The sequence below is a fragment of the Aythya ferina genome (assembly GCF_964211825.1).
Source record: "Aythya ferina genome assembly, chromosome: Z".
NCBI classification, from domain to species: domain Eukaryota; kingdom Metazoa; phylum Chordata; class Aves; order Anseriformes; family Anatidae; genus Aythya; species Aythya ferina.
Window position 1 is genome coordinate 2,126,799 of NC_140299.1, and position 26,669 is coordinate 2,153,467.

Sequence of the window (26,669 nt, forward strand, 5' to 3'; positions counted from 1 at the left end):
TTTCTTTTTGCTTTCTCTCCCCACCCCTACCTGATGGCTTAGTAAATGAGTGTGCTTGAGAAAAACATATAAAAAAAAAAGAGGTTTACACACACAATATCTTCACTGGGATTATTTTTTTGGCTCAGTTAACTTCTGGATCTGTTTTTCTGATGAATGCAAGGTGGTTTGCAGGTGCAGTTTGCCAAATACTGGTGCTGGTGACTGCAAAGTTGCTGCGTTGGCAATCCTGATGCAAGATAACTTACCCACGCAGTAGCCCTTCAGCATTTACGTGGGTCCTGCCCCTGCACTGCCCCTTCCAGTATTTAGAAGGATCTTCCGTGAGTTGAATCAGGAATTTGTCACGATTACTGAGCAGGTAAAATACCTGCTGCAAAAAATCCTGTAATTCTGTAAAATTCAACGTCCTCCTTAGCAGTGTTGTGAGTTACAACACTTTTATGATGGAAAACTTAAAACGGAGTGAACTAAGGCAGAGCTTGCTGAAAATCATGTGCTTAATATTTACTGTCCCGCTTTGTTCCTTCCCTGGAGTTTTTAAATGAGTGGCTGCTTACAGAATAGTGTGCATGAGCCTTTAATGGGAAGACATAAAAACGAGCGACTTCTTATGTTGCCTTAATATGGCATGTTTTGAAATCGGTGCCATCAATTATGTGCAGCTTTTTATTCTTTGACGTCTTTCCTCTGAATACTCCATTAAAGTCAGCATTCCCACAGTATGAATTTACTGAATGGGCCGATTTTTCTGTTGTTTTTTTTTTTTTTTGCATTCAATGGCAAAGAGAAAACTGTCAGGAAATCTGCCCCCTGCTTTTTTTTTTTTTCTTCCTTTTTCAGAGGGGTTGGCTGACAGCTCCAATTCGGATCTGGTAGGTGTCCCTGTCTGTCTAGGTGTGTTTATAATTACAGTTTGTGCGCAGAGCACTTCGACTGGCAAAGCTGAGATGTTCTAAAACAGTAGCCTCTGCTGCTTAAAAGCCTCTTGCATCGTGATGCTTTTAAAATGAAAGCAGAAAAAAACATATTCTTCAAAGATAAGTGCTGGGAAGTAACTTTCACTCTCTTTTATTAGTTGCAGTTTTGCTCAAGTTTGTGGGGACTGAGTGTTGGTAAATATCAAGTCAGGCAACTGAAACAAATTCAAGCACTCTAAATTAACTCCACTAATTATTTCTTATTTTTTTTCTCCTTCTCTTTTGGAGTTTAAGTGTTTTTTACAATATATGCCAGAACAGCTGTCACAGAATCTGACTTTCTGGTAGGATGGAGCCAGAAATATAAATACGTTGTCAATAAAAACTGATTTTTCTTTTTTTTTGAGCACTAGGCTGCCTAATTTACCTTTCTTCCCCACCTTTACAAAAACAACAACCTGCTGATGAACTTCTTGTTTTCTAAGTAAGCAGAAGTACCAACAAAATAGAAAACTTGACGTGAGATTGGTGATTAAACAAAAGAAGAGTGATTTTAGCAGGACAGAGGAGAACGCATGCTGTTTAAATACCCTTTCAATATTGTTTTACTTGGTCCATAATTGCTACCTAAACATAATGGTAACTCATAATTTTTCTTTCATATTTTCACTACACTCTTCTGAAATACAAAAGGGCAATTATTGTGCTTGTTTCTCTTCCCCTTTGTCCAAGGGTAAGTGCATCCAATCCCCAGATGGCATTTATATGAATCATTTAGGTTGCAAAAAACCTTCAAGATCTTTAAATTCAGCCATCAACCTGACCTGCTGGGTCCCATCACTAAACCAGCATCCCTGAGGGGCTGCAGGTGGGTTGCCTGCATAGTAATCCTCAGTGGTAACGTGAAGCAGAGCAAGAGTTCACTTAGCTTGCTCGTTTATTGCTAGAAAGTTTTCTTAACAGAAGCTCGTTGGGCGTGTGCTAATTGTTCTCATAGACCAGGCGATGTTCTACTCTTCCAGCCCAAATCAGTCTCCTCTATAATTGTGTCCTAGAGAATACCGTGCCTCAGAAGCTTAATTTCTGAAGCATTTCTTTTGTGCCATCTTAGGAATCTTAGCTCTGGCATTTTCCACCTAAATGTTAATATAATGTTATCTTCTGTGTTCACAGCACACAAACAACCACGCAGACAGCTTTTTCCAGGCCTCTCACTTTCCTTTCCTGCCGGAGTTGATGAAAACTGCTTCTAAGCTAGTGCTAAGCTTTGCCCCAGGTACCTGGAAATGGGCTTGTATGTTTTTTTTTGCCCTTCCCACAGCCAGTATGCTCTCTCCATGAATTTATCCTCGCAGGCCGAACAATTAGCAATAGTTTTAATTCTGTTGGGTGTAAGGACATTATGTTGTGTGCATAGTAGTTGCCTCTCCCTAGGTGTCTTTAATGCTCCAACTGAAGCTTTGCAGATGTTGCCTGGTGTTCAGGATGGCAGGATTCAGGTCTGTACTCTTGTTCTGTGAACGAGGGGAGAGAGAGGGGTGGTTTATAAGCATTAAACTTCATTTTGGTGGTGTTAGGAGAAAGAATCGCTCCGTTGTTTGACTTCTGAAGTTCTGAATTTCTCGCTTGGTTTGCCCCCTGTTCTTGATCCTGGCAGCTGTGCGATTTCCAGGGTTGTGTGTTTTTGAATAACTTGGAGGGGGGGAAAAAGCAACGCTTGGAAGAATGCTTTCTTTTAAAACCTAAATGCTTAGAAATTAGGGGAAAATGAAATGTAATTAAAAGATTAGTGCATACGTCTACAGCTTAAATCAAAAAAAGCAATTACAATAATCACGCAGGCTGTATTCCAGAAGTCCCCAGCATATCTGGATAATAGGAGTTGGATCGTTTTTTGTTGGATTAAGATTATTCAGGACCTAAGAAGCCTGTAGCAGGTTGGTGTCCAATATAATGTTCATTTGGCTTTTCAGCACTAGGGAGGGAATACGTCCTGATGACAAGTGGCCAGCTGGACAAAGCAGAAGTCAAAACAGAAAAATCCTTTTCATCCAGACCTAGCAAACAGCACTGTGAGAAATCTTAAACTTTGAAAAAATGAACTTGTTTCTTTCTTGAAGTATTTCCTATTGAAAAGCTTAGAAATACTTCTTTCAGTTCCTGTTCCTACCCATGTCTTGACCTCTTCTAGTCCTTGATTCTGGGCACAGGTTACTCATCAGAAATGAAATTGATGCTTAGGAAGCAACAGCAACTTTGGCAATCTGATAATGGCAATAATAATTTTTTTGCGATGTTTTTATATGAGAAAAATGCTTGTGTGGAGGCCACAATGTTGAGTTGAATTAAACCCCCTAAATGTTATCTTGGCCTCTTTGAATTGAGGATGAATAGGAGGGGAGAGTCAGCCCAAGAACTCCTGGAGAACAAATGTCTACCCCTGACTATTTTTTTTTTAGGGATTTATTCTTTTTAACACCACCTTTTACTGGAAAAAGTGAAATATTCTGTTGGAGGCTTGGAAGTAGTGTACAGAATGAAGAAAAACAGTTTGTAACAGGGGTAGGTAAGATACACTTCAAAGTGCACGAGAACTTTTTCCCCCTGAAAGATGATTTCATTCTGACATTTCACTGTTTACCTACCAGATTCAGTTTTACCTCTCTGGTAGCTGCTTTTCTTGAGGCATTGGTTGAACATCCAAAGTTTATTCATCTACCGAGCCTCGTGTAATAATTTTCTGATGAAATCCATCATTGCACGCGTGTTTCATCGTTTCAGAAAAGAGTGTTGGTTTTCTTAGCTGTTTCGAAATGTGAGCTCAGAAACTTAACTGTATTTGAGTTAATTTCTCAAGCGAAGTGGCATAGGAGATCCAGAGAAGTGTTTCATCTTTGAGGATTGATTACTTCATACTGGTAGGTTTGTAAAGATAGAGTTATATAAATATTTCTACGTGTTTGACACAGCTGGTGTTCAGTTTCAGTGGCTGTTGGCAGGTTCTGTGTTGGTGTTTTATTGCTCTTTTAAGCTGATGTTTTTCCATTGAGGCGTACCAGCAGGCGATTTAGTGAATTTATGAAAAATTTGGTATATCCGACGTGATTCTTGCAGTAAAGTAATAACATTGGCTGACAGAGAGGGGTTCTTGGCATGAGGTTGAATGTCAGGGTGAGGATTCTGAATTTACGCTTTTTAATAAAATGTTACTTCACAGGCTAACTTTTGTTTTAAAAACAAAGCAATTTCTTCTGCAGGCTGCAGTTCTCTGCCCGTTTTCAGTAGCATCAAACCAAACATGGCAACATCAAAGCCAGAAAGGTGGGAATAGAAACAAGCGATGGAGTGACATCATCTCACTGATGGACAATTCACTTGCAAATATTAATTTCCTCTTTTAATAGCTTCTCTGCTTCTGCAGCTGCAAGATTTGCTTCACATTGTACTGCTCAATACCTGTGTAAATCAGCTAAAGGATGGCTAAAACGAAGTGCTCCATAGCAATACGTAATTATTTTGTAAAGAATTTGCAGTTTAAGTGTGGGAACTCCAATTATTAATATAACCACCCTTTTTTTTTCCCCTTAGTGCGGAATTAAAGCTCTTGGAAGAAGCCACCATCTCGGTCTGCAAGTCTTTAGGTGAGAAATTGTGGTATCTTATCTTTTTGCCATGTGGTTGGTCAGTAAATTTAAGAAACACGATGCGTATATCCATATCTTTTTTTATATATCCCAAATTTTTAGAAACTTAGTCTGTTAACTGTTTTTTCTAGAACTTAAAATGACTAAAACAACGAAATAACTCCATCCCTACTCTCTCTCTCTTTCCCTCTGTCCTCCGAGCTAATCAGGGGATGAAAGGGAAGGGATAATACAAATAACATCAACGATGTTAAAAGAAAGCAAAAGCTACTTGTGAAAAACCTGCACAGTTTTCCTGATAGGAAACTGCTGTGCTGTATGCAAGCCTTGGTAAGGAAGTGGTATGGGGCTTCACATTTGGAATATTTTAAATTGAGGCTGAAAAGTGCAAAAAGAACGATCTTGGAGTAGCAGGGCATGTACTGGGGAATCTTAAAAGTAAAATAACAGCTGCATGGGAAAACATGCTGCATTTGATGTGGAAATATTTAAGGCATTAAAGTTTGTTTTCACTCTGAACTAAAATGTCTCAACTTACTAAAGGTACCTAATTATCATGTCTATTCAATTCCTTACCTAGTTGAGAAGAATCCTCGAACGGGAAACCTCGGGTCATTGATAAAAGTCTTTCTTTCTAGAACCAAAGAATTAAAAATATCAGCAGAATGTCAGAAGTAAGTACCCAGAAAAAAAGCTGTGTGCCATTTCACGTTGTTTACCTTCCTTTTTTTTTTTTTTTTTGCTAGCTGCTTTGCTCTAGCTAGTTAACATGTTTACAGACTGAAAGTTAAGACATTGTTTGAAATAATTAAAAGCGTTTCATACTTTATCAAGGATAGATCGTGAAGTATAATAGATTGTTGGGGGAAAAAATAGATGTTTGTGTTCCGTGTGGTGCATAGCCATAATTGCGTACGGAAGAGATGTGACTTTAGGCTAACTTCTGCCTTCCCTATTGTGAAGTCCTGAGGGGTTTTTGTCATAATTTTCTCTGGGTGGACCCCACAGTAGTAAACATGCAGCACACATTCTCTGTTACCAGAACTCCAACCCCTTGGAACACAAATCAAATTTCAGAGGAGAACTGAATAGCCTGTGATGCATGAGATTTCCTTCCTATATGATAGGTGTAAGGGTTAAGAGTGTATATTATTCAAAGCAAATGTTAATTTAATTCTTAAGTGCTTGATTTAGAGAGATTTAAAAATCACCTGTCTACCTAAATCTTGATTAATCAAGTTTCTCGGGAATACTTTCCGATTGGATTGGGTTTGAGCATTAAAAAACAAAACAAAACAAACAAAAACACACACACACAAAAAAAACACTTCTGTATAAAGACACATTTCAAAAATGTTCTTTTTATTCTGCTCTAGGAATCCCCTTTGTTACTCTGTCATGTATCATGTGAGTTTTGATGCACTCTGGTGTGTTTCATGTTACTGATTCCCATTTGTTTCTGCTTCCTTTCTAGTCACCTCTTTATCTGGCAGGCTCACAATGCCTTATTTATCATCTGCTGCTTGCTGAAAGTGTTCATCAGCAGAATGTCAGAAGAGGAGCTGCAACTTCATTTTACTTACGAGGACAAAACACCGGGCTCATACGGTATGTCTATGGCATTGCGAATAAAACAAATATTCCACAAGAAAGTAATGAGTTCTGATGTTGTAATAAGAATCCAAAACTTTGTTTGAAAACCAGAAGTAATAATATTGCTGCATCGTACACCACCTTTCACTGTTCAGGACAACCTGTGAGATTGAAAGCATATAGACAGTGTTAAAACTGGCTTCTTTCTTTGGAGTCTGAAGTAATTCGGTGTTTAACAGAAATATTCCCAGGCATCATTTGGCTTTTTTTTTAAATAGTTATTCAAAACAGGCATTGTAGATTTAGAATTGTAGACTTATTATTGGTCATACTATTTATAAGCAGTAGTGATTGGGTTTGTAACAGCTCTTTGATTGGAAGTGATCCTTTGCGAAGGCAAAAGCTAAAATGTGGCTGATGGGCAATAGTTCTTCCAAAAGTACAGGGAAAGTGAGTTTAAGCAGAATGATTAAAAAGAAAAAGTGCTTCTCTAGGAAAAAAATGTGCTGCATAAAACAAGGAGATGGATGGGGGGAACGGCTGTATTATTTAAACAGTTTCCCTGCTACCAGCTGGTTAAACAAACAAAAGAAATTAAATAAAAAAAAGCTCACTTCTTGCTTTAGTGGTGTGGTGTAGCATGGTAAAAGAGCTGCAAAAGCTGCGATGTTTCCTTAGCTCGAACCTCAGCAATCTTTATTCTTTGCTCTGGGAGTTCCTAAGAGCATAGGATGACAAGTGGCTGTTATCACTGGGGTAGCTCCGTGTTTATAGGATCTTTGTTAGCACTTGACTGTAATTCTCTGTGACATTTATTAGTGATAATTTCGTGCATATTGATGGCAGGCGTACTTGGCAATTAACTTTGAGCTGAATGGGAGCTGGATGTTCCTGATTAGGAAGGTAATTGTGTGTGGTCTGCTGTTAGAGCAGGGGACTGAAGGCAGGAAATGAGTTCCTCATCAGCTTTCCCCGCTCAACTATGGGCTGAGGCCAGCTTCTTGTGCCTCGGGTTTCCACTTGGGGACCGTTTTTGGGACCTTTTTTGAGGTATTGAGGTTCAGAGCATGTTATGCTTATGTAGCCATCTGTTTTTGTTGTGAATAAATCCTTCATGTATAAAGAAATCCTTTAAAAAAAATATATGGGGTGTATATATCAATACCTTCACTATATGAAATGTATGAATATACACTATATGAATTATAATATTGTATAATTATCTATAATAATTATATATCCATATATTATTGTATAATATATGAATATATAATGTATGAATTCACTATATGAAAAGTATCATTTGCAGAGTGTAATGAAATGTTCTTGTATTAGGGCTTATTAGATTAAGCGGAATAAAATGATTTTTGTTTTTATTTTCGTAATTAAGCGTAGCTTTCTGGAGTATTCTTTACATTCTATAGAGTGTCCTTTAAAAACAAGAAAAACAGAATTTGGTCTGAAGTTTATACAGATTTATTAATACTTAGGGTGCACTCTTCAGTCTTGGCCTTCTGAGAAAGGTAAATTTCATCATAAAACTGTGCGGTGGTCTTTTTTTTTTCTCTTCAAACTATTAGCATCATTTTATTTTCCTTTTAGCCTGGGAATTGTAGTACCATTGATTTTTTTTTTTTAATTTTTTAAATGACATCCTAGTAGCATTCTTCGAGTGTCAATACAGCACCTGTTAGCTCAGAGAGCCTAAGTGAACTGTCTGCATGTTGATCTGCTTGCTCTGCAGTCACAATGTCAGTCCCTGCTGTGTAATGTTTGGTATTTCAGGCAGAAATGTAAATGACAGAAATGATCTATGGAAAACAGCCTTGTCACTGGCTACTGAGAAATGTTTTGTCATGTATGACACATCCACTATTTAGGTAGCATTTTATAACCGTCTTATCTGGGAGAGAATCGCCTCCCAGACTTTGCAGTTCATTGCTTTCACTCTTTCTGAATGTCTTGATCCCCTTCCAGAATAATGAATCATTAATAGAAATTTGCTCCTTTTGGCAGTTTTCAGATGGTTCCTTAGGCCGGGAATTTACAGCCTTTACCCCTTCATCCGTAACTGGGAATTTGCGTATAACTTCGGAAGGTATTGCGCAACTTCTGGTTGTAGGAAAGTGCTTACAGACTTAAATCACATCTTAATTTCAGCTAAAACTTCTTGATATTAATAAATCCTAAATTGGGCCGGGCTAAATTGGACTGGAGTAAGTCAAACTAGCATAGACCATTTATCTTTTGCTGTTTCAGGACTTAAATACGGCTGGTGAAAAATGCATACTGGCCTTTTTTAAAACCGTGTCTCTTTGCAGTTGCTTCTTCACCACGATAATTTAGAAGATGTGCTTGGTGTTGCTCTGTGCAAGCGTGCTCTAATCTTGTCCGGACAGCTTCACCCTTTGCTTCTTTTCCCCCGGAGGCTTTACATGGGTCTTTTGATCCAAGTATGCGATCTATTAACGCGAAGGAGCGTTGTGTGTGTTGTCTTTATCCTGCTATTGAAGGCTGCTGTTTCTGAAAACGCTGTGATCTGTGTTTATAGCCCTCTCTCACGTTATAGATTTGGCACGCCTCCGGGTCATTGTCTCGGAAAGACGAGAATGCAACGAGAACGCCTGCGCCCCGATGGGGGGGAAAGGATACATTAATTATTGGAGCTGAATGACATTGATTACAGCAATTAAGTTTGTTGGGGGGGGAGGAAAAAGTAATTTGAGAACAGCAGGAGAGGCGAACATCTTCCATTCTACGTGATTGTGCCAACCTAGTAGTTTCTTCCTTTATTTTGAGTATCAAGTGTGGGGGAAAGCCCTCGAATACTTAGCTAGCTAACTTTTCAGAACTTGTTCTGTAAGCATTTTTTTTAGATGCTCATTTTTTTTTTTAATTTTGATTTCTTTTTCCTAACAGGGGCTGCATTGTTATTACTCATGGGGGATCCTATATAAAGGAAACCGTGTTTCCATGATAAAAAAAAAAACTGATTTCCTTTAGAATGTGCAGTTCACTAGGTGACGATTTTTAATGCGATCTTAATAAACCCATTGTGGAAAGAAATAATTTGTGCTTTATCGTGGATATTCCCCCCGGCGTGCTTCTTAAAATTAAGTGTTTGGAATTGAGAACAACCTGGGTTAAACGGAGTGACACTGCCATAACCCGGCTATAGTGCTGTGTTTATTGCATGACCCGTTGATCTGAAAATACAATATCAACAAGCACTTGTGTGATCGTTGTGCTGTAATGCCACTTTGGCAGCGCAGAAGGAAAAACTGTGCTCTCAGGCATTCAGCACCATAAAACCCTGCACTTTTGTGTCATTTGTATCGTCTTATTTTATTCTGAGAGCATTAAAAAACTCCTTCTGAGCCAAGGGATGCATCTTCTCTTACTTCTTATTATATGCCATCGTCAAATGGCTTAATGAACTTTTTTCCTCTGGCGAGGAACTCTTTTGTTCCACTTGCATTGAAAAACTGCAGGGCTGATTTAAAACACTGCCGGGTTCGTTGCTTCCAATAGCTGTAGCTTTCAAATAATTGTTGATCATCCCATGAATTTTTAGTTGCATTGTAAATCGGCTGAGAATAATTTTGCGCTTTTAAAATCCAAGAATCTTTACTTGTCGTTGAAATGTGTTTAAAAAAATCTCTCTTCCAGAAGGAAACCTGTGTTGTTGCAAAATATTTTGTGGACTTAAGAGTAGCAGTGATGGGTGCTATAGGCTGGATTCATTTGGAAGTCCACCATTCAGAATATTGTTCAGGATGTTTTAGGTGAATGAAGCTATTTTTTTTAATCTGTCTCTGCTTATTCTTCACTTGGGGGAGAAAATGGTGGGGAAATAGGAGGAGTGCAGGGAATTTTGAGAGGAGACTTGGACTGTGGGCTGGTTAAAGTCCCTAGTGATCAATCTGTCAAACTGTTAATTAAAACACCATTTAATAAGAGCTTAGGTAAGTAGTGAAGTAAAGCTTGATATGTTCGATATTAGCACACATCCGATGATACCAGTATCTAATTTAACGTATCCAAATGTTATTAGTTTTTTGTTTTATATATAAAAGCCCTAGCATCTCTGCACTCTCTGGTGACGATCCCAAATGCATTCCATTTCAAGTAAAAATGCTGTCGTCTTAAATAGAATTCCCTTTCTGGTGTTTGTCCCTAAATTAAAACGTTGATCATCTGGATCTGTGCTTAAATCTATGCTTTCTTCTGGTGTTTGAAAATCCAGAAAACCTTTGGTATGCTTCTTTTTCAGGAACAGAGTGTGAAGACCTCATAGAAGAGTTGCTGTGTTGCCTCATCCAGCTCATTGTTGAAATTCCCCTCTTGTAAGTTGCCTTTTTTTGTTGTTTTTTTTTTTTTTTAATTATTTTTCCAGCCCCTTTCTGTTTATTAAAACAGAAAACCCTCTCTGTTTATTAAACGGAGCATTTGAGAGAACATAAAACTCAAAGAGTTTTGCATCTCCAGAGCAAAGTTGATCTGTTGACACTGCTTTTCCGATGCATCTGCTTTATCTGAGGTGTGTTGATTCCACATCTCATTGCAATGTGAGCCGTAGGTTGAACAGCAATAAGTGGGACAATAAAACTTAGGAAAATGCATATTGTGGTCTTGTTCACCAGCATAAAATATTTACCATGTTGTAATGCCTTAATTAACACCTTTTGCCTGCATCATGGAAGGGGAAGTAAGGAAAAGTAGATACAGGAAAAGATTAGAGATTACTTTTTACTTTCTTTTCTCTTAGATCGTGTTTACTCTGTAAATTACGTCCCCGCTTTTTATCAGAGGGGTAGTTCCTTTCCTGCCTAGCCGGAATAAATCAAGCAAATTTTAAATCAAGCAAATTTTAAACCAAGCCTGTGAATTTTGGGAAAGAATAGATTGTCTGGGTGGCCTCCGTGAAATATTTTGATTTGTAATGATTTCCATAGCGGGGTTTAGGGCCACTTGCTGGAGGATAGGCAGCTTTGGCGGCTTACGGCGATGCTCCTGACAGAGCGTGTGCCTGTAAAGCTGCTATTAAAGATGACTTTGTTGTGACAGATCATTCAAATCTCCACGCTGAGCCTGTCTTTCAAACTGAATTCAGAACAGGAAAGTTTTTGTTCGGAGCATTCGATAGTCTTAACAGAGGATTGTCACCATTAGTGTGTCCCTCGGGTTCTATAGATGCAGTTTCAGGAAGGAGTACAGCTGGCAGCAGCTGTCTAGGTAAATCCAGGTTGAAAGTTGTTTTTTTTTCCTCTCCTTCACTTAAATGCTGAGATTATTTTTCAGGAATGGAAGGCCATCCCCATATCCAAAATATATGCAGAGGTAGCTGTGTAACGGCCCTGCTAGCTTTGCTTTTGGACTCTGCAGCATTGTGGTCTGATATCTGAGAGTCACTAGAAGGATCCGGAATAACCCTTTTGAGAAGCAGGCTCCGCTGCGTTGCACAAAATGTCAGTGGGGAGAGGTTTCACATATTAACGTTTAATTTTGAGAAGTTTTATAGGAGCTGCAGCGTTATTGCGTTTCAGGAATCAGACTTGTGCAGTCCACTATAACGCTCGCGTTCCAGCACGTTGATGTTTGATTTATGGCTCCCTTGGGTCCGTTATGGATACTCTGCTGCTTCTTTGGTCTTGTTAACACCCAGGAGTCTACATTAATGACCCAAACTGCACAGTCAGCAAAAAGATACGACTCGAGCGTTTAATTGTATGAGTTTTACGTAGAAACCATCGTGTTTTGTTGCACAACGGAGCTCCCAGGGCTTGAAATTAGGAAGGTTTCTTTCAGCAGCTTGTTAAGGGCTGCTCTACATGACTGCACATCTGGTTGTTATCAGTACATTTTCACTTCATTAAAAACTGCAAATGCGTGTGGAGGAAAAATGAAATGCTGTGATCTGGTTACATCACCGTTATGTAGCACCCTGTAGTGCCAGGAGAAGTGAGTTGATGTTTCTATTGCATTCCATTATTTTTTTTTATAGCTGAAATTGTTTTAGGCTGCGATCTTAGTGACTTCCACGATTAAATGTTAACCGTGTTTGACTCGTTTAAGGGTGCTCCCCACGCTTCCTGGCAGCTTAAAAGTCAAATTTAACAAGAAAAACGGAGCGATGGCTGATTATAAAGCTCCATGGAATGATCACTGGGTCCAAACAATGCTGTTGATGGATAATGAGAAATGTTTAGTTCTACTTTTCGGAAAAAAAAGAAAACATTCAAGGAACTTTTATCACAATTGTAGTAGCTCCAGTGGTTGAAGAGCTATTTGAGCGTTTTTGGCAACTCTGACTGAGCATCAAAGGGACACTTCCCTCTGTTGAAACTCAGGTTGAAGCCAGCAAACGGATCCAAACTGAGAGGCCGGTGTTACTTGGCACTGGAGATCCTCAAGGTTTTAGGCTCTTGTGCTCTGTGTGGGAGAGATTTGAGCATGAAGGCAGCTTTGCTTGCTGCTGTACCTTGTGGCGCAGCAGAGCAAAATGTTCATCATCCTCGGAGAAGTTTTGCGTTGTGTTTTTTGGTGAGACCAGGCCTGGGATGTTTCCTTTTTGCCTCTGGAGTGAGTAATGAGCAAGTTTGGCTGCATGTGTGCTGTTCGATGTGACCGTGACACACAATCTGCTGTGGGACTGCTTGCTCAACAGCATGGCAGAGTAGGAGCACCTTTAGTCAGCTGGTTTTTTGTTCAATAAATCAGTCTTTCAAGGTTTTTTAAATGATTGTTGAAGATTTTTCATCACCCTTAGATCCTTTCTTCTGGTGGCAGACGCGTGGCCTCTTACGTGTTTAAAAGTCCTATGCAGAAGAATCTTTATCTGTCACGTTCTTTTTTTTCTTCTAATTTTATTCCTTTTTCACTGCAAATTGCTAACTCACATTCACCTTGCAACAGGCTTCTTAATCCCAGGCTGCAGCAGCAGAGGTCAGTGTCATTTATCGTGTGCTTTGCTGTGTAATCAAGCTCTTGATAATGTGCTTTCTCTGTGTGGTTTTCAGCCCTGTTTTTTTACAAAAGATACTGGACACATCTTGAAAAACACCCGCTTTCTAGTACTTTGTTTGTTCTCTGGTCTGGGTAGCGAAGACACCAAGGGATTGAAGTCAACCGTGTGTCCTTTTGGTGCTTTAAGAGCTGCTCTTTGCTTTCCTCGAGCATAATTGAGCTGTAATTAATGTCCCGTAGCACTGGCTGCAACGCTGCACTCTTGCCATCAGCGGGTGTAAAGTTAGGAGTGATTCCAAGAGGAAAGAGTGCTCATTTTGAGTTGCGCTTGCATCCTGAGACTGATAACCAGACGCTCTCCTTGCTTTTCAGTTTTCAGAACCGATCCTATTCTCTGCGGTGACTCCTCTTTCACCTTTCTGCTGGGCCCTCAGGAAGCAGGGAAATGAAACCTGGTTCCTGGATGATTTGAGAGGCTTTTTTTTTTTTTTTTGTACGAATCAGCCCTTTTGGCAACTCTCCGAAATTAGAAAACGAGTTACCTTTTAACCTTTTAATGCTCCGAGTAGGCAGCTCTGGCTGGGTGAAAGTTCAGGAAAATATTTAAGCAGGGAGGGGGTTTGGTATAGCGGTGCAAGCTGAAATTCAGAGGTTTTGTTTCTGACCCTTCAGCCTGTTTGCTCTGTAGGTGTGAACTAATTTATAAGCGCTCGGCCTCTGGTTGCGAAGGTGTTGAAATAGTTGCATTTCACTGAGGTGTTAATGAACGTGTTTACAGGAGGCTGTGTCTTCGGAGCAGTAATTGAAGTTCCTAGCAGAGATTTTCTTCGATCTTAATCTCGGGTCCTCTTTCACAGACCTCTCTCCGAGGCAGGGAACGAAGCTGAATGATGCGGTGAGCACAGAAAGCAGCTGCTGAAGTTCTTGGTGGATAATACCCATCCACTTCTTAATTTTGAATAGAAAAAAAAACAAATTCCAGGAGGCTTGGGAGCTGTCCACTTGTCTGTGGGTGCAGGCAAGTAATGGCAAGTGCTCAAATTGTTGCAGCGTAGAGAACTACTGCTCAAACAAGTCGCCTTAACTGGCTGCTTGTGTGCCCTTTTCCTGTTTTATTTTTGTTCGAGATTAGGGTTTTGGCCACAGAACTCCTTAAAACATTTGGAACTCGCAAACGCAGCCTCAGCATTGTGTCACGTTTGAAATAACTCTGCGAGAGCTGGAAAAGGGCAAGGGGAAATCCTCGTGCAGCTCGAGCTGACAAAACCTTTTGAGGGAACGATATGCAGCTGGATAGCCTGGCGTGTAGGTGCTGACTTCTTCGAGTTTTTGTCATTTGATTTAATGAATCGTTGAAACTCCATCGAAACTCCGAACGTCATGCAGTTCTTCTGGTTTTCTGAAACAGATGAATGATTCCTACGTGCGATTGAGACGTGAGTTCATCATTTCTAGTTTCCTCCTTATCTGCAAGCAGGCAACTTGAAGAGGAAGTCCATTAGGAGAGTGATAGTTTTGAATAAAAAAAAAAAATCAACGCTCCCCCATTCTATAGTCTCTCAATATAAATAAACAGCGTTTCCTTTGAGGTTAAAAGAGGTTCCTGGTAGTTCTTGTGACCCTTTTGAGGTGTTTGGAGTTCAGAAAACTGTGCATTTAACCCTGGTGGAGAATGTTTTGCTCTGAAGCTTTATCCTTGTGCTGCTAAGTTAAGGGTGTCTGTAGCTTAGGGGGTCACCACAGATACTGGGACTCCAGTTTGAGTGAAAATCCCCCGTTCAATGCCCCTTAATTGGGGTTTGAATAGAAAGAAGATAAGGAACTTGAGTTATCTGAACTTATAACTGAATGAAAACAGTTAATAAGGTTGTTGAAAGCAGATTATTAAAAAAAAAAAAAAAAAAAACACAATACAATACGGTAAGTTGTTTATTTTTATATGATTCACAGAATCACAGAATCACAGAATTTTCTAGGTTGGAAGAGACCTCAAGGTCATCGAGTCCAACCTCCAACCTAACGCTAACAGCCCTCCACTAAACCATATCCCTAAGCTCTACATCTAAACGTCTTTTGAAGACTTCCAGGGATGGTGACTCCACCACTTCCCTGGGCAGCCTGTTCCAATGCCTCACAACCCTTTCTGTAAAGAAGTTCTTCCTAACATCTAACCTAAAACTCCCCTGGCTCAACTTAAGCCCATTCCCCCTCGTCCTGTCACCAGGCACGTGGGAGAACAGGCCAACCCCCACCTCTCTACAGCCTCCTTTAAGGTATCTGTAAAGAGCAATAAGGTCGCCCCTGAGCCTCCTCTTCTCCAGGCTGAACAAGCCCAGCTCCCTCAGCCGCTCCTCGTAGGACTTGTTCTCCAGGCCCCTCACCAGCTTCGTTGCCCTTCTCTGCACCCGCTCAAGCACCTCGATTCAGCTTAAAGAAATGAAGAATTTTGTGATATCTCTTCAAATTCACACTTCAATTGTGTGATTTGTCAGAAAATAAGCAAAGAAACACCTGGAACCGAGAGCCAGCATGATGTAGCCTCTGTAAAATTTGTTTCCTCCCAACAAAAAGTGACCCAGGTATTTTGGATGTTGTCACCCAGTCAGCCTTTTCATTCATCAAGTCATGCTGAACTCAGCTTTGAAGACATCCTAGTATTTTCTCAGCCTCTGTAATAAGTTTCTGGCATTTTGTGTACCTAACAAACGTTTCTCCCAAGCTTTTGGGTTTCTTTTGATAGGAGCAAATTTAGGAGGTGTTGTTTTCCTGGGGGCTGACGTTGTAATAATCAGTAGCTCTTCCCTGCTTTGCCTGGGACAGGCTTGGGTAGCTGAGCCCAAAGCATCACAGCTTGGGTGAGGGACTGGGAACCGTTCCTAGCTCGGTCTTGCTCCTGGCGCAGACGAACGTGCAGTGGAACCAGATCACAGCGTAACCCCTGGCCCGATGTAATTATCAGCATTTCCCCTGGCCAGCTTCCTCCGTAGTGGGCAAAAAGTCAGGTACCTCACAAAACCTCATTAAAACGTACCTCAGGATTTGAAGGAAGAGTGTCATTTAAGCAGTAAGTCGCTTCCTGATGTGAAATGTTAGGGATTCAGAGACTCAAAGCACACCAGAAAAAATAGGAGCAGTGAGTTTGTGTAACCTTCACTTTCCAAAACATTTTTATATCACAAGCAGTGCGGCTCGCGTTGGACTGCAGTCCAGGAAATCGTGCTTCCCATTTGCTCTTGCCCTTGAACAAATAACTAACAGTCACTTTCCTCAAACTCTGACCTAGAGCTTCTCCAGAAGAGTTTATTTTAAGCTATTTTCACACCACGACGTAGGTATGAAGCGGCTCGTCCTTGTGTTTTACAGTAACGTGTGTTAGTTACAGTGTAATATTCACATTTGTACAATATTAAAGTACCTGAAAGTGCTGAAAACAGAACTGATTTCATTTAATGAATTGTTTTGATCAAGACCACTCCAATTCTAATCCTGAGATGAGTGAAGACTTCTGTGTCAGCCACTCCTTTCTGCTAACTTACTTCACTGTTGTTTTTAAGCTGTCGTTATTTGAAGGAGTAATTAGTGTTGTTTACACGTGGTTTTTAACTGTTAAAAACTGTTAAGTGCACTGCATTTGTGTGTTACATCCCTTTCTTAGGGATCCGTTCTTCCTGGCAGGTGGGATGGTGTTTGGCTAGCTGACCATTTCCCAGGCTTACAATGACAATTTTAACAGGACAAAGGACGTATTTTTGAGATCTATTTATTATTTTTAGCATGAAGTGTACTCCGAAAATCGCAGGTGGACTGTTCTGGGCAACGCTGTGATGTTTTCATGTTGTTTTCTGGCATATCAAAAAAAAAAAAATGCTTGCAGCAATAAAAAATAATGCATTATCTGTGTGAAGTGATGTGGCTTTTTCCTGGTGAGTTTAATTTGTTGGTTAGCTGTTCCCAGTTGAGGCTTGCTGTCAAATGCACAACCTCCAGTGAAGCCATTAAGTGTTCTTGTAACTCAGTCAGTAAACAAAGCCTGCAGATTAATCTTTCCAAATTTTTCCCTTTTTCCTGCAGAGATATTACCTACAGCATTTCCTTGGAAGCTGTGACAACGCTCGTCGTCTTCCTCTCCTGCCAGTTGTTTCACAAGGAAATTCTGCGAGAAAGTCTCATCCACAAATACCTGATGCATGGTCGATGGTACGTCGTGTTCTGTGTGCTTCTGGACCAAATAGCAGGGAAAAAAAAAGCTTCTGATGGCTTGTTTAGGCTGTTTGGACTTGAAAACAAAAGACAGTGGAATATATTTTGATAGTAATTTGTTTTCCTCAGAAAAAGACAGAACACAAAACCATTTGTAAAGGCTTTTGGAAGGCCTGGGGTTTAAATCTTACAGCTCTGACTTCAGGAAAAGTGTTTTGGAAGCAATCTTTATTTTTTTGAGAGGGATTTCATTTAAACAGTTTAAACGGTTTTTTACTTATCAGGATGGTTTTTGGGTCAGCTGCGGGCCTTTTCCTGGAATATTCTGGTCTAGAGAACCTGAACCTAATGATCCTTCATGTGATACAGAGAAATAGCTTCTTGGAAGCTGGCAAATAACATGCAAAGTTGAGTTTTAAGCTACAAAGTGAGTAATATCACTTGTTCTGGCGAGTAGGTCTTGTTTAAACACTTCATCGTGGTGATCTTTATCCATTTTTGTCAGGCTACCATTTGTCCTCTTTTACCTTAAGATCAAATGAGCACCTTTAAACGCAGACAGATTTTTAGGACGTGTTGCTGTTGTTTGGCCTCTGGAGGCACATGGTAAGTGTAGGTGCTGAGGATCTAGGGCAATGTGAAGAGCTCAAAGGCTATGGGGTGAGGGGAGTTGGACATCATCATAACACAGCCCTGCTCTGTTCACCTCCCAGTTAAATGGGAATAGGAACCAACTGTGTGTTTCTTCAGGAATGTTTTTTTTAAATACTGAAAACTTACTTATATCCAACCAATTTCCTGTTCCTTTTTCAGAATCACTGGGATGAGGTTCTGTGTTTCGTTCATCCTTGCGAATTCACCCCAGCCACACAAAGCCACATATTGGGGGGGGTGCAGGAATTCTGTTGTTACCTATTCTATAAAACCAAAGCATGGAAGGAAAACTAAATGAATATATATATATATTTTTTTTCCTTGCATTGATATTTTTACAGTCGTCTTGGGGGTAGAAGAATAGAATAGTTCCACAAATTGACTTAAAAGTAGTGTTAAAGACAAAATATTTCTGCAACCGTGCTCCTGAAGGTGCTCCTACAGCGTCCTGTTAAAGTCAGTGCATGGTCAAAACCCAAGACCGCTATGCACCTTGCCTGCTTTTCATGGTGTAGTTGATTAGACTTGACTCCCAGGTGAGATGATGAGCATCTGTTATTCCTCAAATAATCACTGGGACTTTTAAAAAGAGTCGAGGTCGAAGCACATCCTCCTTCCAGTGAACAAAAGCGCGTAGCCGAGCCAAATTTCGCAACTTGCGAGTCGACCTGAGCTGCCTGTTCTTTTTCCTTGCAGTCTCCCGTATACCAGCAGGCTCGTGAAAACTCTGCTCTACAATTTCATTAGACAAGAAAGAAGCCCTCCTCCGGGGACCCACGTCTTTCAGCAGCAACCAGACGGAGGAGGACTGCTGTACGGAATCGCATCCGGGGTGGCAAGTGAGTCTTTTAGCTTCTCTAAACCATTTGGCAGATCTTAGGAAGCAGTGGCCCATTTGACAAAGCACTTTTCAATTTAAAACGTTGGAATAAATATTCCTTAAAGGCTCTGTTGTTCAAGAGCTATACGCACTTTCAGAGAACGTGCATATGTTATTCTTTGCTGTTACTGTATGGATACAGCATCCTGCTTTTAGGTGGAAATTTCCTGCTTTTGAGGAGGAAATTTGGACTAGATGGGCTGAAGAGGCTCCTTCCAAACTCAAGGCTTCTGTGATAAAAGAGCATAGACTAGAGATCAATTTTTGTAACATATTATGGTGTACGCCTTTCCTGGTAGGTTGACAAACGTTTTTCCTGGATGTTGTGAGTAGTTTGTGACCTTCTGTGGTTGGTCTGTTTGTTACAGATCTCTCTGAGATCTGAATTCTTCAGACCTTCTGTCTGAAGAATACAAAAGACTTCATGACATATCGTTAAGAAAACGGGTTTCAATATTTTTTACACTATGTACTGCCTTTTGATTGGTGCTTGCTCTCTTCCCCATGCCAGATGCGTGGTTTTTTAGCTGGGTATCGCATGTAAAAATCCTCCCTAAACTATTTTATTTATAATAAAAACTAAATACAATATCTTACGAACAGTAATAGTATCTACCACGTTCCTTGATTTGATAAATCTAAGTAATACTTTGCAAGTCAGTTGTTGTTATAACATATCCTATTTATTTGGATCTTGTGTGAAATCCAGCCGCTGGAAGCATCCCTAGGGAATATTAAACTTCGTGCCGCGGGTGGCCTGCCAAAAAATACTTCTGCAGGCTGTGACAGTGCGTGTGGATCTCCTCCTGGAGGCAGTAAAAGAGCATGCCTCTGTGATGTAGTGCCGTGTATCCGAAACATTCCTGCTTCTGTGTAAGGTGAGGTTACGTGGAGCCCGGTGCGTTCGCAGGAACGCACTCATCTTCTTTCTGGTTTCTAGTTTATATGCTTGGGGCAGACCACTGCAGTGTTTGGGTTATGCCCAGAAGGGAAATGTGTCAGAAAACAGTTGTTTGGGTTGCTGTTTATTTAGACAGAGAAGAGAAAGCAATTAAATTGTTCCTTACAACGTGGGTTTTTTTCCTTTTGGAAGTCCCAGCAGGTACGTGCTTTTCCTTCTTGTCAGTTGCTGGAGAAAATTGTTTTCAAAATGTTTTCCAAAGCAGATTTCGTTCTGCGGTTTGTGCTTCAGCTTGTGACTGTAGAGCGGTTTTCACGGCGGATTTCGTTGCTACCTGCACCACATGTTTTCATTCATCTTGCTTCTAGTCATGTAGTCATGCCTGAGTATATTTCTGCCTTGGTACAAAGAGCTTTTTTCCCTCTTCACTCGCTTAACCTGTGAAGTCCATCCCAACTGTCACCTCCTTCCCTTCCCTCACAGCTCGTCTGGTAACATATCCCCAGATGACTTTTTACTTCTTTCCCATCGACTTTGCATTTCTTAATGCAAATCCTCAAGGTTTCTGCCTACGTATGTTCTTGTCTCTTCCTACGTTTCCACCCCCCTTTGCTCCTTCTTGAACCGTTCTCTTAACAACTCCCTTGGCGCACTCCCACACTTATTTTTGTTGCTTCTTTCGCGAGTAGTTGAAGTGCCATCGTTTCTCCTAGTGAATTAAGTATCTTCATATGAAGCTTTTGTAAAGAGCTCTCTAATAACCCATCCAGGAAAGGGGAAAAAATAAATGCCATCTCCTGTTGGAAAATTGGAGTAGTCCTTCTGTTTGTGCACACATGGTTAATTAATATTCTTTGCCTGCATAAAACGCTGGACTGTAGATGAAACTTAAAGACACTAAGATGGGTAGAGTAAATGGCATATTTTTATCCATATTTATTTTTATATTTATCCATGTTTATTTTAATGTCCATATTTATTTTTATCCATATTTTTATGTTATTGGAATTAAGCCCTTTGTCATCTTTCTTAAAGCTTCAGGTACATGTGCAATAGAGATTTTGAAAACAGCAACACAAATTGATTGTTATTTAAAAAAAAAAAAGTGAGATTTGAGCAGATGTGGAAAAACTTCCAGAAGCGATTTCTGTATCGTTTTATTTTTGTATAGTTTTGTAAGCTTTTATGATTTTACAGGATATGTACTGAAAGAAGGAAAGAATTGAAAACTTTTATGTCTTTTAAATACTACATAATTCGTAAAGTAAGTCTAATGAAATAATCCATCATTCATTTAGGATGAAAAGAGGCAGGAGCCTGGTTTTTACAACCTTTACTTTTCATATGAAATTTTGAGGCCTAAGATAATCATTGTACGTGTTAATTTGGAATTATATAACTTGATGCCACAGTTACCTACCTTATTTTGTATTTTTTTGTGCATATTTTGTAGCCTCTTGCACAGCAGCAGTACGTCTGCAGGCTTTTATAAGCGCTGTATTTCAAGCCCCCCTCCTTCCTTTCCTTCCTCGTGATCCTGCAGGAGTGAAAACTACACACAACACGAGCAGCAGTTTACCCTTTCCCACAGTTAACCTTGTCCTGCTTCTCATCCTTTGCAGCCTGTTTCTTTTCCTCTCGTGAACCTCCTTAACCCTGAAACCACACAGCCAACATCCTCACACCGATTTCTTCTCCTTCGTTTGACTGCATGCGAGTTGCCTGTGTGCTGCAAGTTCCTTTCTCTACCTTGTATACAAAGCACCTTGATGAGAATTGTGTTGCCAATTATGCCATCGTCCAATACACAGCTGCAGGTTTGGAGTGAGGGGGGGGATGATATTTTAATTTTCTAACCTCATAAAGGACGTTTTTCAATGCAGCATCTTTGGCATTGAGTCAACTGTGTTTTGAATCCTAGTAGTCTATGACAGGAAGATTATAACAAAAAATTAATGTAAATGGTTTCATTTGGAATAGATGATCCAGTTTACGTTTTGCTGTTAAAAAGATAACCCCACCTTAACACATCTTGAAGTACTTAGGAGTCACTTAGTGTGTGTTCAGATAATTTTAACTGTGATGGGTACCAAGGTTTCTTCTTTTTCTGCTGGCATTCTCATTAACAGGAGCACTTGCGTGATTATCTTTATAAGAAAACTGCTTGTTCCCATCTAGTGTTTAATGTCAATGAAAACCTAGATCTAAGACTTCCGTCCCACTCCTGTTAATCTTCCTTCTTGCTTACAGTCCATACCAGCAGCATCCTCTTGTCACTGCAATCATGGCTTTTTGATTCAGCCTGTACGTGAAGATTTAGATAGGGTCCCCATCTTCAGAGATTTCTCTTAGTTTCTGTGAAGATGTGTCTGAACTGCAGCAGAACATCTGCCTGCATCTCAAGTGTATGTTCTTTGAAATGAAGAAGTTGGGGGTTAATAGTCGTGTAGCTGGGGGAGGTTCAGTCTGCAAGAGCTGCCCAGGAAGCCGGATTTTAGGGCAGCTTCATCCTGACCATTATCTGTGCTGTGGGGACCAGGTGAGGAGATCTGAAGTAAGGCCAAACTTTTCAGATAAAATTCATCTTCTGTGTTAATTGTAGTAGCACAGAAAAACATTGCCTCAGGCATAAATCTGTTCTGAGATGTCTTCTGCAGGGATTTCTTCACTGTCAGGCTCTCATGTAGTTCCTTTGGTGTGTTTTTGGTGTGTTTTTGTTTCTTTTTAGTTTATCTTTGTGGTTTGGAATGATGTGAGTATACGACAGTTACACAGCAGTAGCACTTCTGGTGGCGTGACCAGGCCCCAGGTCCAGCAAACGTTTAGGGCTTTCAATCACGAGGATCTGCAACCAGCAGAATCGTAATATAATTATTTATGAAGTTGTTGCTCTGCCTTGTAAACCTCACCAACGTGTTTTTGGTAGTCAACCACTAGTTAGAAACAGCTGGGCAGGTGGCACAGACTTTGCTATGAGACCCCACACACAAACTCTTTCTGTAAACGTTGATGGCAACGATAGCAAAGCATTTCTTTTAAGGAAGAAGGCCTGGTTGTTCACGGAAATCTTCCACTGACTCCAGTGAGCCCAGTTCCACTCCTGCAGGGAGCAAACGGTAGGATGGTTTCCTTCATTTCCTCTCAGGGAGACGCTGCTGGGGACCATATTTTGTAGCTAAACATCCTTAAAGCTTCTGTTTTTATTCTTTAAGTCCTCTCGACATCCTCTGTGATACCTACCTGATGCTGTTCTGTGGTGTGCCGAGGGCACTGCCCGTGGTGCTGCCTCTTTCCTCTTGTGAATCCCTCTTTTTCTCGCCGTGAATCCCTTTTGTCTCATCCTACACGTAGGTTGTAAGCTGTTGAGGTGAGAGACCATCCTTCAGCATGTACAGTACGTAGCATAACGAGGTTGTGGTTCGTTTCTGGAGCTTCTGATTTCTGTGGTAATACGGATCATAATTGCAACCAGATGTCCCAGCTTGTTTACTGCGAGTTCTGCAGCGAGTTTCACGAGGTGTATTGGTGATTTATCTGCCTGACATTTATTCTGATATGCCAAAACCTTGAACAGCTTCAAATAACCCATTATAAAAGAGAAGTTGCTTTTTTTTTTTTTTTTTTTTAAGCCCAGCACTAATAAACAAATAAAGAAATTAAAACCCGAGTCCCCTATTGGCTCAAAAAAAATATTTTTATTTTTTTTAGCAGAAATTGCTTGTTAAAGGAAAAAAAAAAAACCACAGATATCTTGCAAACATTAGGGCAAGTGTGAAAGAATTTTATATTGCTGACAAAAAATTGAGGCTTTGCAGACTTTTTCTAGCTCTAAGGGAATTACAGAAATTGAAACTGAGAACTGCAGAATTAATCATTACAAAACGTCACCTAAAATTTTTGTTTTTCGAAAAGAAAAACACTGTTACGCTGACAAGCTTGATCTTTCCTGAAATCCTCTGCGTTTCAACTCGGGGATGGCGAGGACGCTGTTTTGACCTCTTCACTTTCGAACCAGTGTCACCGAGGGTATGGTTCTCCTCTAAAACATGTCTTAGCAGTAAACCTGAAAATGTTTTAACACGATTAACACCATCATTTCTGCTTCAGTTTTGAGCATCCTGCAGTTGATAAAGTGGGTTGACTGTGCTAAAATCTGGGAATCAAATGTCAAGTTTGCTGGCTCGGGGGCTTCCAATAGGCCACTATTTCTGAATTTATACTTCTCATGATTTTACACTCGGTAGCCAATTATTGGCAGGCCCTTTGGAGGGGTTGTAAAGTGAGTGGACAGGAGAAACTTCAGGTCAGGGTGAGGAACGCTGAAGAAGTACAACAAATGATTTATTTATTTTTTATTGACCCGTGTCCAGATTTGGTTTGCGGGTCCCCGAGTGGATTAATTTCATCAGAAGCTGCATTTGTTATAAAATTATGTGTTGAAATGGTTTCTCTTCGTTCTCCTGCCAAGTGGCTGCAACGCCTTTTTGGGATCGGAGCGTCCAGCCACCAGCTTGTTCCCATAAATCATAGCAAGGGAGCTGCTTTGCCTTCTGGCTGGTGCGTAGACTTCTCCTACAACACTTCTGGGGTCTGGGGGGGGAGCTGCTGCCCATGAGGGACCATAGTTCTCCACTCCCTATCTACCAAACTTCTCATCCACTCTCCAGGGACGCCCCGTTTCTTCCTAGGTCAGGGATTCTGGAATTTCATCAACCTGGATGGAGCTCACAGTGTGATTTCTCTGGCGTCCTGCGGGGTATGTATTTAAGAGCGCATATTCACAGCGTCGCATACGTGGGCTTGAAGTGTTTGTTTCTGCTTTAGGGGGTTGATTTCCTGCAAAACTTCATTTCAATAGCTGTCGTTTCTAATGAACGCTTCCAACGGTGAAGGGAAAGTGTTCTCCTTTACCTTTTGAGCATAAAAAGCTTGGAAATCTTCCCATCTTTCTTTTCTTTCTCCAGATGAGAGCTGTACCTCCTTGTTTGCGTAGGCCCGTGGAGGAGCTGAGTTGTGTAAAGAATGATCTAAGATTTAATGAGACCTTTCACTAAAATCTTTGTCTCGAACCCACCAAGACAAACCCTTAATACGATTATAAGGTAGTTATTTTTTACTTCATGTTCTAGAAGGGCCCGTGGTAATTAAATGTGTTCTGCCAAACTGTAGTTTCCAACACAAGTATAAGATTTTTACATAACCTGATAAATGGCTATTTTTCCTTTTGAACAAGCCATCAAAAACATTTTCCCTCGTTCTGTGAAAGCCTTCCCAGCCAAATTAGAGCAAAGCCAAACAGATCATATGCTCAGCAGCGTATTAGAAGAAACTATTTGAACAGTTGCAGGTTTAAATGTTTATTTCCTTCCCCTGAAGCCAGTAACTGCTGTTGTTGAATAGATTTGGAACTTCTCTTTTCTGATTGAACTTTTAAGCTCTTGGTATGTGGTAGTCGTAGTATATAGCAGGGAACATTATTTTTCATGACAGTTGGGTTTGTCAATTCGTTCTCTTTCAAGCGAGTGGCGTTTTCCAGAGTGACTCACTTTGGGGAAAGAAAAATACTTTTAAGAAGAAAAGAATGTGGCACCTAGGAGTATGATGAAAAGAATGGATTTCCATTATTGAAACATAAACTTCTGCACGACGTGGAAATTCAATTATTATCCGTGTAGGAAAGTGTGAAGTTTTACTTCTCAATAACTTTATTTTTTTAAATTTATTTGGATTTAGAACTTGCTCCAGGTCCAGAGCTGTGTGCTGCCAACCTGTGTTGGTCGATGTCTGGCTGATAAGTGCCTGCGACGGCCGTAAGTGTCACAGGTTGGGGACGTGGCTTAGCCAGAAGTGACCGGCTCCTTTGGTGTGCAGCAGGTTGCAGCTGTAGGGGTACAGACAGAGAAGCCATCTTCACCCGCCTGTGTAGCTTTATTTTGTTTTAAAACAAGAAATGTGTTGATCCACATCTGCCCGCATCAGGGGAGTTGGAAGGGGATGGTCTTTAAGGTCCCTTCCAACCCAAACCGTTCTCTGATTGATTTTACTGGGAGCAGCGTGGAGACCCTGAAATGAAATTCCACTTATCAGCTCTGAATTGCTGTTGTGGATGTAAAAACGTCGCTGATACGAACTCGATGAAGTTAATATTGAAGTTGTTACTGGTAAACAAGCTCTCCTTGCTGGAGTAGCATTAGAGGCTTGAGCACGCAAAATGCAGAGCGAGTTGGGCCAACAAGTTCTTGCATGTGATTGTGCAGCGTTTCAGGTAAACGTTTTCATGTTTGACCTTTCTAGATAAGCCCCTGGATCGTTTTCCTTCCTTTGTGCCAATCATTGCCGTTCTGTGATCTTTCCTTACTCATTTTGGAAGGTTTTTGTGAGGTTTAGAATCGCCTGTTACTGTAGGACTGCTGCAATTCAAAGGACAGATTAATTTTTATTTTATTTTTTATTTTTTTACTTGGCGGAGATCCAAACCTCGTCTTCCTGTTGCGGATATTAATAATGACAGAGTTGAGACCCTGTCACTCTCCTGAATCGTGGAGGTAATAAATTTAGAAACCAGATTTCATAAGAGGGTTGTGGTCAGGAAAAGGACAAGGTTTTTTGTCTAAATGAAAAATTTGAGAATGAGCATAGCCCTGGAATAATTCCTAATAATTGTTAAGACTCAATTTCTTGCCGCTTCTCCGAATATTTTGGAGTGTTTTTTTCAGTATTATAAGGATCTGTGACTGATAATTATACAGACACAGAATCCCAGAATGAATGAGTAGGGAATTTTTACTTTCGTAGTGGTCTTAGCTCAAAGAAAACCACATGAATTAGTTAATCCAGTGAGTGAGATGGTTTTATGCTGCAGTTAAGTCAGTTTGAGTTAAATCCATTTATTTTTGCCATGAATATAAACG

At 40.4% G+C, this 26,669-nt stretch overlaps 1 protein-coding gene across 5 annotated transcripts in view; it reads left to right on the forward strand.

Annotated features, from left to right (window-relative positions):
* Positions 1–26,669, forward strand: part of DYM (dymeclin) — a 160,186-nt gene that overhangs the window by 7,194 nt on the left and 126,323 nt on the right. For all 5 annotated transcript variants that reach the window (XM_084505001.1, XM_084505003.1, XM_084505004.1 and 2 more), the window contains 6 exons: positions 4,509–4,561; positions 5,145–5,238; positions 6,039–6,172; positions 10,431–10,503; positions 17,195–17,320; positions 18,674–18,816. In XM_084505001.1, the coding sequence (XP_084361127.1) occupies positions 4,509–4,561; positions 5,145–5,238; positions 6,039–6,172; positions 10,431–10,503; positions 17,195–17,320; positions 18,674–18,816 (623 nt within the window). The remainder of the gene's footprint in view (positions 1–4,508; positions 4,562–5,144; positions 5,239–6,038; positions 6,173–10,430; positions 10,504–17,194; positions 17,321–18,673; positions 18,817–26,669) is intronic.